We start from the raw sequence: 15,412 nt of genomic DNA, 5'->3' as shown, positions 1-15,412 counted from the left end.
GCCCATCAGACAGGCTCGAAGCATTCAGCAAGCCCCAGCCCTGCTCCCGTGGAAGGCTGGCAGGAAAGGGAACCCAAAAGCTGCCAATTGCTTCCTGACGTCTCTACAAGAATGTGAACGTCTGTCTCCATCATTTTTCCTCTCCTCTGGGCTGTTTTAAAGGATATACAGAAATCCAGCCCAAAAATTATTGGGAAAGTTACAAAAAATCAAGACTGTCCTCCCGTTCCCCTCCGTTCTGTCAGCTCCAGGACAGATGAAGGGCATCAGGTGCAAAACCTGCATGGCTTGTACAAAACCCAAGTGAAACACTACCAAAATTGGTCAAACACAACAATAGTATGAAAAAAACAAAACCAGCACCAGCTCGGCCAGCCCATGTGCACGGTGTGGCTGTGCTGGGGCAGCCCAACACGTGCCCTATGAGTGGGTTGGGTTGTTGGGGCTGTCGGGCCCTAAGGACCCCACAAACACCCTCTGTCCGCTCTGCTTACTGGGGGAGGGAGGCTGCAAAGCAACCCCCAGGAGCGCTGCCACGTGCTGCCTGCTCCCGTGCAGCCTCCTCATCCTGCTCACATCACGCTCTCCAGCTGCTCAAAACCCAGCTGACATTCTGGGGGCAGATCACAAAACCCCGCACACCGCGATCAGTGACACCGGGTGGCGTGGGGTCAGCGCAGGCAGCCCCGGGGATCTTTGGGGTTCTCCTGAGGTGTGAACAGAGTCATGGGTCAGAGAAATCCCCTGGGGAGAGCCGCCCTCCTCTCAGCCTTCCCTCGTTCCTCTGTGAGGATTCTGTATGCATCCAGGCTGCCTGCTCCACCCCCTCTAATAAATACCTCCAGGTTCATTCCCTTACAGAACCCCAGCCAGTGCCTTTACCCAGAGGTGGAACCAGCTCGGGGAGGCTCCAGCAGCACCCTGCAGGAGCTGTGAGGTTGTGCTGGAGGACGCGCTGTGGTGCTCTCTTTCCTCCTGGGAGCCCTGGGTCTGCAAGGCTGGGGCAGAGCCAAAGCAGCAGCAGCAGCAGAACGAGGAGCACGGCCAGCACCGGGGGCACCTGGCACAAACCCTGCAGGACACCAACCCCACACGGTGCCAGTGCTGTGTGTGCTGGGGGAGAAACCGGGTAACAGCAGCAAGATGAGAATGAGGACAGGGATGAGAACCTCAGGGGGACTCCAGGAAGCACAGCCCAGGCACAGCGGGGCGCTCTGCTCCCCCTCAGACCCCTCAGACCACCCTGCCAGCAGCACAGATCCCAGGAAGGCTCCCTCCCACACAGCCAGCAGGGCTTTCCTTCCCTTTCCAGGGAACACCACAAGTGCCACCCGGCCGATGCCCCCTCCCCTGTCCTGAAGTTCCCCCAAAAAGCCGGAGGTGCCAGCAGCTCCCAGGAGGCAGGACCCCGAACTGCTCCCGTCTGCCTCGGGGCGAGCTGTAGTGCTGCAAAGCCAAACACCCGGACACAAAGCTGAGAACATCTGCTGTGTGAAACGTGCCCACAACGAGCCCCAAGGACAGTAAGACAAAAGCAATGTTAAGCTTCCCCAGCGCATACAAAAGCTGCAAAATAACTGACAAAAAAGGGGAAGAAGCCTCAGTTTGGGGTCACTTGCAGCTAAATCACACCTCCCAGCGGGAGGCGTCCCTGCCCATGGCAGGGGGGTGGAATTGGAGGATCTTTCAGGTCCCTTCCAACCCAAACTGTTCTGCGATTCTGTGAGACCAAAACACCAGCAAACACTGGGGCTACCTGCCCCAGCACGGGCGGCTCAGCACCCAAAGCACGCTGCCCCCCACGACCCCAGCACTGCAGCTGGAACCTGCCTCCGTTTTCTGCAGGACCCTGAGGGGGCCGGGACGCCGGGGAGCGGCTGTGGCTGCCAGGAGATGGTCCCCCAGGGTCCCTGCGAGGCTCCTCACAGAAAAAGGAACCCACGCAGCTACTGAAATAGGTCAGGAACGAGAGCACAGCACCTGGAGCGCACGGAGCACCTGCTGCTGGAAGGGAGCCCGAGGGACGGCAGAGCCCAGCCACCCCGCAACTGACCCCGAGCTGCAGCCCAGGGGCAGCGCGGCCACGTGGCTCCCGGCAGAGCGCGCCCAGGCTGCAGGACACCAGCTCGGGCTGCACGGCTCCTGCGCCCGGGCTCAAAGCACAAAGAGCAGGAGCCTCTGGCAATGGGTTTGAGGTACCCACACGCTGGGTGTTGTGCCTGGTGCCCAGCAGTGCAGGAGGGGCTCCTGGGGCACCACGCAGCCCTGCCCTCACTGCGTGAACATCAGGGAAAGCCAAATCTCGACCAGAAGGCAAGAAGCCGATGTTCAGCAGCACTTTTATTAGTTAACGAAACTGCATCGCATGGAAACATGTAACTTCTGTAATTAAAGCACTCTGAGGTGGGCTGAAGCAAGGAATGCAAAGAAGAACACCCCCGAGAGGTGGCAGCCTGCTGGTTGCTGCAACCCAGGGCCTGCTCCACGTCCCAGCAAACAACTCTTCCCCTCCCACCCCAAACTCAAACACGGGCACTTTCGAACGATCTGCCCTTCCCATCAAACAAAACAACCAAAACCAATCAGCCCCGGTGCTTCCAGAAGCTGCCACAGCTGTCGGGAGCACAGCAGCCCGGCCCCACAAGGGCACACCCAAGTTTCTGACTCACTTTAAGATCTGGAATACCCCAGCGTGTGAATTCCTTCCAGGAGCTTGGTTCAACAAACCCCAGGCGTTTCCAAACGACAGGGGATGCCCGAGGAGCAGGCAGTGAACCCCGAGCAGCACAGCTGCCCCGCCAGCAGGGCTGGAGCTCTCAGCCCCCCGATTTCAGGGGGCACCCTCACCTCTACCACCCACTCCCAGCTGTGCTGGGGGAGCCTCGCGCCCAGCCCTCACCCCGGCAGACGCCCAGCGCTGGTTCCTTCACCAGCACCACAAGCAGGCAGCCCGTGCGCCCCATCCCACCCATCGGGGGGCCAGCAGCAGGGAACGGGGTGCCCCACAGCACCGAGGCCAGGCAGGTGCCAGCAGCCCGGGCAGCAGGGCAGGGTGTGGGGTCACAGCCCTGTTTTGGGGCGGTAACACAAACCTCAGAGTGAGAGCTGGCCGGGTGCTGGCTCACGGATCCGACTCAGGAGGCGTTGATCGGCACGGGAGGCTGAACTAGCACATGGGGCATCATGCACGCATCGGGGTCCGCCACGGCAATCTTCCTTCACCTGCAAAAGAGTGGAAATGTCACCAACCCTGCACGCTGCCCCCTCCCCGTCCCCTGGGGCCAGGCCCCGCTGCAGGACGCCCCCAGCCAGACCTTCCCGAGCCCCAGGAGCCGCCCCCGCTGTGGTTCCTACCCCACTGACATCGGGACAGGAACCAGCCCAGAGCAGCTGCAGCACCAAGAGCACAGCTGCCGTGGGCAAACCCAGCAGGGAGCCCACGAGCCTTCAGAAAACTCCTCACTACTTATCTAGGAAGTGTGAAATTGTATCTTACTGTGTTTATATTTATCCACACACACACACAAAGCTGCTTCAGCGCAGCTTCCTGACTCCTAAGTGTCTGAGTCTGCCAGCAACCTTCTGCTGAGAACAGAAGTCCTAAAAATGGCACGTCAGGCTCCAATCTTCACCGCGTCAGTACAAACCCAGACCAACCCTGCTGGGCTCAGGACTCCCGAAAGAACCAGCGGCCGCCTGGGTTCCTTCTGCTCCTCCCATGGGCACGCAGAGGAGGTGAGATCTCGCTCTGCCCACTGCCTGCTCCGCTCTCAGCTACAAACCCAGCATTGCTGAGCAGTGCAGCAGCACGGGGGAGGCAGATTCCTGCCCCTGAACTGACACAACAGACAGAGCAAATCCCAGTGCCAGCTCCTGGCCCAGCACAGCCGCACCTCCCTCCCCCAGCAGCCACAGGTGCAATCCCAGTACCAAAGAAAGTCTGCGGGGCTGGTAAACACCTCACCAGGGCCCTCATCTGCGGGGAAATCCAGCAGCAAGCCCATCGCACTGCCCCGTGAACCCGCTGTGCTTCCCAGGGCCCTGCAGCCCACACCCTAACTAGGACTTTGGGGACACTGCTCGCCCCGTCCCTGTGCACCTGCCGTGCAGGGAGCTCCTGAGCCTGCTGCAGACCACAGCCACGTGCCCACCAGCCAACAACACATCCACCCAGCAGGGTTTTGGGGCGTTTTGCTCATCCAAACACGAGCTGACAGATGCAGGTGAGCCACATGGCACTGCTGGGGCAAAATCCAGCCCTGCCTGTGCGCAGAGCCCCGGAGCAGGGGAGGCAGCTGCTGCCAGGCACAGCACCGTGCCAAGCCATGCCATGGGGCCGTGGGGCAGCCCAGCCCGGTGGCAGCGAGCTCCAGCCCCAGGCACTAGGACCCCGCGGGCAGTGAGCGCGGCGAGCCTGCGCCCTGCACAACTGCAGCATTTCCCGAGCCAGCGGCAGCGCCGCAACAAAGCCGGGTGAGGAGCTGGAAGCTGACAGCGCTCCGCAGCCCCCACAGCCTGGACCCTGCGGTTTTCTCCCCCGCCTCAGCCGAGCCACCAGCAGCACAGCGAGCACCACACCAGCAGCACAGCGCAGCGCAGGATGCCGCAGCCCCACCACATCGCCCTGCTCGCAGGGGCAGGTCAGTGCCAGCCGCCTGCTGCCCGCAGCCCCCAGGGGTTCTGCTCGCCCCAGGAGCTGCCGCAGCCGCCCCTGCTCTGCCTCCCTGCTGCAGGGCTGGGAGCTGCCGCAGCCGGGTTTTGCTCCCGCTCCCTCCGGGACATTTTGGCTGAAATGCTGGGACAGCTGCTAGCACATCCAGCACCCACAGAGCCGCCTTCGTTTGCATTTCGGAGCAATTACCCCTAAATGAGGATATGCCCAAACTTCTCTGCCTGGCTGCACTGCGGAGCTCCTGACCAAGGGGACCCGGTTTCTCCCAGCACCGTGTAACCGCAGCTGCCCCGGCCCCGGTCACGGCGCCTCCCGGAGCCACCCGGCCACAGAGCCGGCACCGCGCCCCTCCACAGGAGGACCCTGCCCAGCCCCTGCGCGCTCCGTGCCCAGCTCTCTCGGTGCCGTTTTGTGACCGTTTGGATTTTTTTAAGCGCCCAAACCCGGCCCCGAGGGCTCCTCGGGAACGGGAGCAGGACCCGGCCCCGCGGCCATGCAGCTCCCACAGACCCTGCTGGGATCCGGGGCCTCGGCGGGGCGCGGCTCGGCGCTGCCCCCGGGACGGCCTCTGCCCCCCGGAGCCAACGGAGCCCCCGGACCGCTCCAAGCAGCAACGACGCAGGGAGAACCGGATCACCGGGTAACCAAACAACCGGGATAACCGGATAACCAGATCACCGGATCACCGAATAACCAGATAACCGGATAACCGGGTAACCCAGCTCGCTGCTCCCCGGCCGGTCCCGCTTTTTCCGCCGCAGGGAGCCCCCGCCCCGCCCGGGAACCGAGGAGGAAAATGGACGGGACCGAGACCGGGACCGGGACCAGGACGGGACCGGGCCTCGGCCGAGGCCGCCCGGGCGGAGGCTCCGGGACACGGAACCCGCGCGGTGCCCGCCCCCGGGACCGGCCCAGGGGGACGCGGCCCGCGCAGCGCCCCAGGTACGAGGGGTCCGGGTGGTGCCCGGGGGGCTCCGGTAGCGGCCTCGCCGCCTCCCAAGGCCCGGCCCGGCCCCGCCGCCCCCTGCCGCCGGCGGAGGGCCCGGCCCGGCCCGGACCGCGCGCGGGGGGGTTGGGGGGGGCTGGGGGGCTCCTCCCCGGGGCTCCTCCCCCGCCCCCGCCCGCCCGGGGGGTCCCGGTGCCGCCCCTCCCCCCGCCCGGTACCTGCCGCCGCCGCCGCGCCGCGCCCCGCGCCCGCCCTCGGCCGCCGCCGGCCCCGCCCGGCCTCCCAAGGCCCCCGCGAGGCCCCCCCCGGGGCTGCCCGGCGCCACGCCGCTCCGCAGGGCCTGAGGCCGGCAGCGCAGCGGGCCGGCAGGCGTGGAGCGGGGCAGCCCGGCGGGGAGGGAAGGGCGGAAGGGGCCTGAGGCCGCGCGCAGGCGCGGTGCGCGGGGTGAAGCCGGCCGGGAGCCGGGGGCACCGGGCAGGGCCGGGCCGGGCGGGGCAGGGCGCGGCCGGGGGGCGGGGCCGGGAGGGAGCCGGAAGCGGGACGGGACCGGGACGGGACCGGGAGCGCCGCCGGTAAGTGCCGGGGGTGGGGGCGGCCTAGGCCGGTCCCCAGCCCCCCCCCCGGCCCCGGTCCCGGTCCCGGTCCCGGCGGCAGGAGCGGGGCCGCTCGGCCCCGGCGGGCGGCCCCGGCCCGGCCTCACCCTCCCGGTGCCCGGTGCCAGCCCCCGGGTCCCGCTCGGTGCCCGCCCGGCCGCAGCCGTTACCGCCCCCCCGCTGCCCCCCGCCGCGCTGCTCGGCCCCGGGGCCCGTCCCGCCGGCCGGGGGGGGGCGCGGTGGGGACCCCCGGGTCACCGCTCGGGGTCCCCGCCTGTCCCGGTGCCACCGGGGCTCCTGCCCGCGGGTTTGTCCCCTTGCAGAAATACCCGAAACCCACCCAAAATCAGCTCCGGGCCCCCCCCCCGAGCCCCGGTGCCCCGGGGGCAGCTCCTGACCCCCGTTTCCCCCCCCCCCCAGATGCCCCGGAGGAAGGCGGTGGCGGCGCTGGGCAGCCTGTGCCTGCAGAGCCTGGCGCAGCACATGCAGAGCGTGTGGGTGAAGGATTACAGCGACAACTACCTGGACGAGTACCAGTTCCGATTCGTCATGGGCCCCTTCAACGACCTGGGTGAGCCGGGGGGCAAGGGGGGGGCGGGAGGGTGAGTGGGGCCGGGGTCCCGCTCGCTGACCCCCCCCCGTGATGTCCCCCCCCCCAGCTGGCAGCCTGGTGCAGGATCTCATCCGGCTGCTGGGCGAGAGCCGCCGCCTGACGCGAGCCGCGCTCCACCTGCTGCTGGTGCCGCACCTGCAGGAGCTCAGCCTGCGCCCCTGCCCCAGCCTCGTCAGCAACGCCATCGGCCAGCTCGTCACCGTGCGCTGCAAGGTGGGCGGCGGGGACGGGGGTAATCAGCCATCGGGGGGCCGGGGCTGACCCTGTGGGGATGGGGGCTGGGGCTCAGCACAGCGGCTGGCAGCCGGGGTGCTCCGGTCCCTTGCTGGCATTTGGGGTGAGGGGCTTTGGGTCCCTCCATCCCGGCCCTGCCTGGCTCCCTGACCCACATCTCCCGCAGCCGATGCCGTGGGGCTGACGCTGCCCTGGCTGAGGGTGGGGGCGAGACCACCCGCCCTGCTGGGGGCACGGGCTGGGAGCCACAGCCCCCGTGAGGCAGCCGGGTAGTAGGGAGCAGGGTGTGGGGTCCCCCCAAGCCCCGCGCCCTGCTGAGGAGGCTCCGTGTGTCGGCGGCAGAGCCTGAGCGCCCTGGACCTGCACGGCTGCAGCCGGCTGTCGGCGGACGTGCTGGTGGACCTGGTGGAGGAGCTGCCGCTGCTGAGCCGCCTGGGGCTGGCGGAGACGCAGGCCAACGTCCAGGTGCTCTCGGCCGTGGGCTCCTGCTGCCGGCGCCTGCGGGAGCTGGACGTGTCCCACTGCAAGAAGGTGTCACCCCGCGCCCTGCGGCACCTGGCCTACGACCCGCTGGAGCGAGCCCTCTGCTGCCCCGCGCTCCGCGTCCTCCTGGCCCGCGGCCTCGAGCCGGCGGGGGACGGCGGCATGGTGGCGGCGCTGGCCTTCCTGCTGCTGGCCCTGCCGTGCCTGGAGGTCCTGGCGCACGGCGCCGTGCCGGACGCGCTCTGCCTCCTGCACGCGCAGCAGCTGGGCGGCGGGGGGGACGCCGATGGCTTCCCCTCGCTGCAGGAGCTGCTGGCGCGGCGGCAGAACGGCTCCCGGCTCACCCTGCCGCTGCGGCGCCTGGAGGAGGTGGAGGAGCCCGTCCTCGCCACTGTCTGCGCCCTGTGCCCCGAGGCCGAGGAGGCCGGCGTGTGGCTGGGGGACGGCAGGGTGGCCGGCTGGGACGCGCTGCGCTGGGGCCGCCTGGCGCGGCTCAGCCTGTCCTGCACGGGGCCGCGGGGCCGGGCGCTGGGCGAGGTGCTGCCGCTGGCACGCAGCCTGGGCCCGCAGCTGCAGAGCCTCGCCCTGCACGGCTTCTGCTACGAGGACGAGCTGTCGCTGGGCGCCCTGCTCTGCAGCTGCCCCAACCTGCAGGCCTTCAGCACCGAGCTGCAGGCCCCGCCGGGCGCCCGCCCCGAGGAGGAGCCCCCCGACGAGCCGTCCCGCTGGGACACCGACCTGCTGCCCCACGCCTTCCCCCAGCTGCAGCGCTTCTCCCTGTCCCTGGACAGCAGCGCCAACCCTTTGCCGGTCCCGCACGGGCTGGTGCTGCGTGCCACGCTGGCCTCGCTGCTGTGCCACTCGCCGCGCCTGCAGAGCCTCTCCCTGCTCAGCATCCCCTTATCACTGGACTCGGTGTTCGAAACGGTGCTGGCGGCCCCGGGGCCGCCCCTGCTGGAGCTGCGGGAGCTCTCGCTGGTCGGGAGCAAGGTGTCCAGCCAGACTGTGCAGCTGCTGCTGGCCTCCGACGGCCGCCTGTGCCGCCTGGACCTGTCCCACTGCCGCGACATTTACCGCCGGGACTACGACGGCTTCCTGCAGGCGGTGCGCAAGCAGCGGCTGGACCTGGACATCACCTGGGAGTAGGCGCCCAGCCCGGAGAGCGGGTCTGGCCGTACAGAGCTCTTTAATAAAGGAGTTGCACTGCGAGCGCTGCGACTGCCCGTGGCTGCTGATGACGCCTCTGCCCCGTCCCAGCGCAGCTGCGCTCCCCGTGCCGGGCTGGGGGGGCTCAACCGTGCGTTGTGGTGGTGGCACCGCAGGAGCTGGGGAAGCGCCCCGCACCCCGGCGCTGGCTGCAGCTCGGGGGATGCCAGGCGGCTCGGCAGCCCAGGCCCCCCCCAGCAGCACCAGTTCAGTGTTGGGGGCCTGCCAGCAGCCCCGTCAGCCTCTCCGACTCCTCCCAGAGCTTGCGAGCCAGGCCGGCGTCGCGGGCGGCTGCGGAGGGGAGCACGAGGCCGCAGTCACTGTCGAAGTACTTGCCCGTGATGCCCGAGACCTCCTCCGAGATGGCACAGTAAAGGGTGCTGACGGCGCCCTGCTCCGCCGACTGCCAGGGGAGGGACGGGTGAGGAGGGGGCCCTGCTGCCCCTGCCCGGCCCGGCGCCCCCCAGCTGTGGGGCAGCTCCCGCTCAGCCCCCCGGTGCCTGCGCTCACCTTGATGAAGGGGCGGATGAGGAAGAAGAGGGTGCGCAGCGGCCAGCTGAAGCGCCGCATGATTCCGGTGCTCACCACGCCGGGGTTCACGCTGTTGGTGGTCACCCCTGCCCCCGGCGGCACCATCAGCACCCGCTCCGCAGGCACCGGGCAGCCGGCACCGTGCCCAAGCAGGGACTGGGGCACAGGCAGAGGTGGTGGGATGGCTCTGGGAAAGAGGGGCCGGGCCCCTGCACCCCCAGGACAGAAAGAAGGGCCCTGTCCCTGATCCCAGCTCTCCCACCCGTGGGGCACGCGGGGGTCCTGGGGTGTTTCTGAGAGGGCTGAGCCCCTTCAGCCCCCCGTGCAGCTCCTGGGGCTCAGCACAGCAGCGGGGTGCAGTGGGGACGGGCGGGTGGCCCTGAGGTGCAGCCACCCCTGGGAACCTGAGGCCAAGCAGGGCACGGCACAGCACGGCATGGCACGGCACGGCACGGCACCCACCTGTGCCCTGCAGGCGCTGGGCCAGCTCGGCGGAGAACAGGACGTTCATCAGCTTGGTGCTGTTGTAGATGGGGTCGTAGCCGCCGGGCTGCGCCTGCCCGGAGAGGTAGCGGACGTCGACGGTGCCCACGGCGTGGCGGAAGGACGAGACGTTGACGATGCGGGCGGGTGCTGAGGCCTTCAGCAGGTCTGTGGGGTGCAGGGGGTGAGCGGGGTGGTCCCCAGCCGTCCCCAGCCACCCCCAGCCCCGGCAGCCCCCTGCACTCACCCAGCAGCAGGTTGGTGAGCAGGAAGGGGCCCAGGTAGTTGGTGGTGAAGGTCTGCTCCAGCCCCTCCGCCGTGATGCTCAAGGGCAGCCCTGCAGGAGGTGCGGGGAGCCGTGGGGCTGCCGGCCGGGCAGGCGTCACCCCCCGGGGCAGGACGGGGAGCGGGGCCCCGGCGCGTACCGGTGAGGCCGGCGTTGTTCACCAGCACGTCCAGCCGCGTCTCCTCCCGCAGCACCGCCTGGGCAAAGGCACGCACGGAGGCCAGCGAGCTGGTGTCCAGCAGGCGCAGCAGCACCGCGGGGTTGCCGGTGGCCGCGCGGATCTCCTCCACCGCCGCCTGGCCCCGCTCCTGGCTCCGGCACGCCAGGATGGTGCGGGCGTTCCTGCGGGCCAGCTCCAGGGCCACGCATTTGCCAATCCCTGCAGGACATGGAGCGGGCACGGGGCTGGTCCCCCTCCGAGCCCGGTGGCAAGGGGAGCCCCCAGGGTCTGTGCCCACCACCCCCGGGGCCCGTGCCAGGCAGCTTGGGCACTGCCAGGAGCCTGGTGCCGAACCACGGGCACCACAGCCCTGAAGCAGGAGGCCAAAATGGGGGCGGCAGCCCTGGGGCGCAGGCAGTGCAGTGCAGGCGGGCTGAGCGGGATGGGGATGGGGATGGGGATGGGGATGGGGATGGGATGGGGATGGGGATGGGGATGGGGATGGGGATGGGGATGGGGATGTGGATGGGGATGGGGATGGGATGGGGATGGGGATGGGGATGGGGATGGGGATGGGATGGGATGGGGAGGGGATGGGGATGGGGATGGGATGGGATGGGATGGGGATGGGGATGGGATGGGGATGGGGATGGGATGGGGATGGGATGGGGATGGGATGGGGAGGGGATGGGATGGGGATGGGATGGGGATGGGGATGGGGATGGGGATGGGGATGGGATGGGATGGGGAGGGGATGGGGATGGGGATGGGGATGGGGATGGGGATGGGGATGGGGATGGGGATGGGGATGGGATGGGGATGGGGATGGGGATGGGGATGGGGATGGGATGGGATGGGATGGGATGGGATGGGGATGGGATGGGGATGGGGATGGGATGGGGATGGGGATGGGGATGGGGATGGGATGGGGATGGGATGGGGAGGGGATGGGATGGGATGGGGATGGGATGGGGATGGGGATGGGATGGGGATGGGATGGGGATGGGATGGGATGGGATGGGGATGGGGATGGGGATGGGGATGGGGATGGGATGGGGATGGGGATGGGGATGGGGATGGGGATGGGATGGGGATGGGATGGGGATGGGGATGGGGATGGGGATGGGATGGGATGGGGATGGGGCAGGACAGGATGGGAAGGAGCCAGGGCTGGCAGATCGCTGCAGCTCGGTCAGGGCTCCCCTGGAGCACGCAGCACAGCCGTGGTCACCGAGCCCACGCGTGGCCCTGTGGCAGCCCCGTGCCATGCGGAGGGGGCCAGGGGGGAGCAGCTTCGAGGCGAGGCAGTGCCGGGGGCGGCTGGCACCGTGGTGGCCCACGGGGACAGGCGGCACCGGTATGGCCTTGGCTGTCAATCATTAACCCAGAGGGGACAGAGTCCAGGCTCAGGGAGCTTCCCAGAGCCTGGCGAGGGAGAGCAGCTCCCAGGCAGAGGATGCCAGCGGGCAGCAGGTCCCCAAGCACGTGGCCGGTGGTGAGCATGGGGCAGGGCACGGAGGCACCGGGGGCACAACCTGCACACCCTGGGGACCGGCTGCCAGCCTCTCCTGGGGCCATTTGTGCCTCCAGAGCAAGGCTGACAGCTGGAGAGGGGGGTCCTGTGGCAGCCAAGCCCCGTGGCCATGCGGGGTCCCACAGCCCTGCGCCCCTGTCCTGCATCTCCCTGGCCCCCCGCGTGGCATCCTGATGTCCTGCGTCCCCGCGCACCCCACGCCCCCAGCCCCATCTCACCGCTGTTGGCTCCGGTGACAATGACCGTCTTGCCCGTCAGGTCGGTGGGGCACTTGCGTGGGTCCCAGCCTTGTCTCCTCCTGGCCCAGAGCAGCAGCCCCAGGACCAGCGCCAGCACGGACCAGCCCGGGTGGCTGCAGGCGCTCCGCAGCTCCATGGCTGGGGACAGGGGCTGGCTCGGGGAAGGAGCGTGTCCGGGGCACCGAGATCTGCACGGGGGACAGAGTCCAGCTGAGGACCTTCGTTCAGCCCCGCGGCCCTGGCACACCGCGGTGTCCCCTGCCTCCCAAGCCAGGACAGCCAGCAGGATCCTGGGGCTCACTCCAGGGAGAGGCCAGGCTGGGCACGCTGTGTCCCGCACGGCTCCCGGCCCCGCTCGCCCACGTCTCTGGGAGCCCCTCTGGGAGTCCCGGGGGCAGCTGTGCCACGAGGGCTGGCTGGGTCGGGACAGCCCCGAGGTCACCGTCCCACCAGGCAGGGACAGGCTCAGCCAGCAGCCGGGGTGCTGGAGGGGCTCCCCCGATGTGCGGAAAAGACCCCACAACCACAGGGTTGTAGGATAGGGACACTGCATTGTGCCGCACCCAGCGCACTGGGAATAGCTTCCCCCAAAAAGTGCGCGCCTGCCCGGTCGTCTCTCACAACTTTATACAAGAATCCTCTTACATATTACATGACTCTTATACATATTTCTTAATTTCCCCGAAAAGGAGGACCTCTTCCAAGTACTCATTCCCATACTCCCCGCCCTTAACTCCCAGCTGCGCCTGCACAATGCAGCCTGGTGGTCGTGGGCAGGGGGCTTTCAGGAGGAAGGCAATGAGGAAGAGGAGGTTAAACTTTTTACCTTTCAGGATTTTGCCTTTTGTTGGACAGTATTTAGGCCTTTTTTATTTATCTTTGCCTCTGTGGAGGTTTTACCACGCTAGGCAGCTAAACACCACAACCGCTCTCTCACTCCCCCTCCCTAGATGAGGAGGGGAAGAAGTAAAGCAAAGAACAACTCACAGGCTGAGATAAGGAAAATTTAATTAAAGGGAAATAATAATAATAATAATTATTATTATTATGGAAATATTATTATTAACTAAACAATTTAACTAAAGGGAAAAACAAGGGAAAGGGGGAAAGGGAGGGGGAAAGGGAAAAAGAAAAAATAATAAAAAACAAAATAAATAAAGGCTGTGTGGAAGTGCAGAGGAAATAAATCACTCTCTACTTCCCACAAATGAGCGGTGCTTGCCCACGTCCTTGAAGCGGGGCCTCAACGCACGGAGCTGGTGTTGGGGAGGAGGACCGACGTTTTCCCAATGAGAGCCCACCCCTCCCCTCTTCTTCCTGTTCCCACCTTTTATCGCTGAGCGTGACACCATTTGGGATGGAATAGCCGTTTGGTTGCTTTAGGGCAGCTGCCCTGGGGATGTTCCTTTTCTCACTTTTTTGCCCACCCCCTAGGAGGGTCAGGGGGTCCCGGTGCTGTGCCCCATAATTAGGATATTTTTAGGTTCTCATCCACATCCCCGATAATTAGGATATTTTAACATATATGTAGCTAAATACTAAATACTAAATAGCTAAATACTAATTCAGAAAAGTTTTAGCATCTTCCCCATCTCAATTCCCCCCCTTTCTTCCAAATTAAGTACATTCTTTTACCTAGTACTTAAAGTATTAAGCACTAAGTACTTTACTTAGTACTCTAAATCGGTTCCTACTCTTTGGAACTGATCAATTTACCTACAGCAACTCTGCTTTATTACAGTGCCCACTCCCCCTTCCTTCGCTGCTAATAAATCTAATGCCATTGGGTTTTGTAAAACCACCTTCCTGAGGGACGAGATTTCCACCTGTAGTGCTTTCATCGCGTCTGTGGTGGAATTCTCCACCCGTTCTAATTCGGCTGAAATATTTACTATTGCCTTTTCCAAATCGCTCAGGAGACCCAGGAGCTCAGGTGGTGACTCGGAGGTCCTTGCTTAATTGCACACAGAGCCGACCAGTTTATGGGCTTGGGAACGACCCCCTCCATTCCCTTCGAAATCCACCCCTGATAGGCCTGGAACCTCTCCGTATGGACCGACCTATTTGGGTCCCATTTGGGATCCTGAAGGGGGAGGCACCCTTAACACCCCCTCCTGCAGCCTCTAATGTTCCTCAGCCGAATCTGCTGCAGTTTTCAGAATCAGCTCTTTCTCTGTTTCCGTCATATACTCCAATACCAGCTGAATATCTTGTCCTGGTCCCCGATGAATTTTGCTTATCTCAGTACACCTCTGCCCGATGCTGCCCGCTGAACAGCACCGCCTCAATTTGCCTTTAAGTCCCTTGTTGTTTCCTCCCTCGAGGGCTACCACCGCGGGGTCCTGTGGAGGCACAGCTCCACAGTCCCTCTGCCACCCCGGGTGATTTCAGAGTGAAATCCATGCCTGCATGTGCAGCCTCATCCCATTTACTGTCTCAGTAACAACATCAGCTGTAACATAGTGTTATAATTAATAGCTCCATTTAGGGGCCACTGCTCTCCATCCTCTGATTTATAAAGTGGCCACCACTGATTACAGGATTTGATGAGTTCTTTTACTCTCTGTCCCCCCTCGCCCCGCTACATCCCTCCCATGTGTAAGCACACATCCTAAGGGGCTTTTCTGTGAGATTTCTTTGCTTTGGCCCTGTCCCATTCTGATCTCTAGCAGTTAACGTTCCACCGTCCTCTCCGGAGCTGCTTACTGGTTTATCCCAATTCCCTCCCAAATCCACAATATACGCAAACACAATCAGGGCACCCTAAATCAACTGCCTGTAGATGATTGCACCAAGGACAGCTGAGTCTGAAGGACCGATAATACGCCAGAGCAAATGTCGTTCCCTTTGGCATACACCCCGATGGCAGTTCCCATATTACACTGTATTTACGTATCTTTACAGATGTTTAAAAGAATACTTCACCAACAAGTGCCCGGGCCTTTACAAAGACAATACACAATTATTATTCCAATTAGAATGATTCCCCCAGCAGCTGCAAACACCGTGCCAGTTACCATTAAAGCTCGCTTACCCTCCTCCCGTCCCTTCCACAATCTTTTAGGAGGTTCCTTGTGGTTCCTGGAACCAGGGTACAACGGCTTCTACCCCAACCCCATTTGGCTGCTCTACCGGCCACTTCCCAGGACGCCCTCAGGGTTCATGTCACGAGCTAGAAGTCTCTATGCAACTTATCAACCTCCCCGGCCAATTGGCTTACCTTAATTAAGGCATCATACCATTTGTCCGCAGCCACAGGATCTTCCTCTGTCCCCGCAGTGAGTGGCTGGGAGAGGAGCTCCCCCGAGAGAGAAAAGGCTCGGGGTGCACCTAGGAGGTCCGCTCGCTGTCGATCCCTCAGCCGAACAGAGCCCTCCTGCCTGGCTCGCCAAACTGATGCGCAGAAAAGACTCAACCACAGGGTTGTAAAAT

At 64.9% G+C, this 15,412-nt stretch overlaps 3 protein-coding genes across 3 annotated transcripts in view; 1 reads left to right on the top strand and 2 right to left on the bottom strand.

Annotated features, from left to right (window-relative positions):
- Positions 1-5,991, bottom strand: part of DCTN1 (dynactin subunit 1) — a 56,791-nt gene extending 50,800 nt beyond the window's left edge. Inside the window, exons 1-2 of the mRNA XM_068679380.1 lie at positions 5,837-5,991; positions 3,093-3,222 (exon numbers count right to left, since the gene is read on the bottom strand). The gene's annotated coding sequence lies outside the window, so the exon portion shown is untranslated. The remainder of the gene's footprint in view (positions 1-3,092; positions 3,223-5,836) is intronic.
- Positions 4,443-8,750, top strand: LOC137855351 (uncharacterized). The gene is made up of 5 exons (XM_068679416.1): positions 4,443-4,640; positions 4,734-5,312; positions 6,632-6,782; positions 6,871-7,037; positions 7,401-8,750. Exons 2-5 carry the CDS (start codon positions 5,166-5,168, stop codon positions 8,685-8,687), a joined length of 1,752 nt encoding a protein of 583 aa, XP_068535517.1. The 5' UTR covers positions 4,443-4,640; positions 4,734-5,165; the 3' UTR covers positions 8,688-8,750.
- Positions 8,751-8,955: 205 nt separating this feature from the next.
- LOC137855296 (retinol dehydrogenase 12-like) lies at positions 8,956-12,131 on the bottom strand. Its single transcript, XM_068679334.1, has 6 exons — positions 11,960-12,131; positions 10,187-10,426; positions 10,009-10,098; positions 9,741-9,929; positions 9,258-9,364; positions 8,956-9,150 (listed from the first exon to the last, which is right to left on the bottom strand). The coding sequence occupies exons 1-6, from the start codon at positions 12,114-12,116 to the stop codon at positions 8,956-8,958; spliced, it is 978 nt and encodes a 325-aa protein (XP_068535435.1). The 5' UTR covers positions 12,117-12,131.
- Positions 12,132-15,412: the final 3,281 nt, after the last annotated feature.

Source organism: Anas acuta, chromosome 4 (assembly GCF_963932015.1).
Source record: "Anas acuta chromosome 4, bAnaAcu1.1, whole genome shotgun sequence".
NCBI classification, from domain to species: Eukaryota; Metazoa; Chordata; class Aves; order Anseriformes; family Anatidae; genus Anas; species Anas acuta.
Note: the sequence above shows the minus strand (reverse complement) of the source record. Positions and strands in the feature narration are given on the sequence as shown.

What these genes read in the sequence shown, in the direction of transcription:
- LOC137855351 (XM_068679416.1), top strand. Translation starts at nt 5,166, where the DNA reads ATGCAGCTCCCACAGACCCTGCTGGGATCCGGGGCCTCGGCGGGGCGC. An exon ending in AGGGAGAACCGGATCACCGG is followed by an intron (nt 5,313 to 6,631) that starts GTAACCAAACAA and finishes CCCCCCCCCCAG; the next exon opens with ATGCCCCGGAGGAAGGCGGT. An exon ending in GGGCCCCTTCAACGACCTGG is followed by an intron (nt 6,783 to 6,870) that starts GTGAGCCGGGGG and finishes CCCCCCCCCCAG; the next exon opens with CTGGCAGCCTGGTGCAGGAT.
- LOC137855296 (XM_068679334.1), bottom strand. Translation starts at nt 12,116, where the DNA reads ATGGAGCTGCGGAGCGCCTGCAGCCACCCGGGCTGGTCCGTGCTGGCG. An exon ending in GAACAACGCCGGCCTCACCG is followed by an intron (nt 10,099 to 10,186) that starts GTACGCGCCGGG and finishes CACCTCCTGCAG; the next exon opens with GGCTGCCCTTGAGCATCACG. An exon ending in CCAGCGCCTGCAGGGCACAG is followed by an intron (nt 9,365 to 9,740) that starts GTGGGTGCCGTG and finishes CGCCGGGGGCAG; the next exon opens with GGGTGACCACCAACAGCGTG.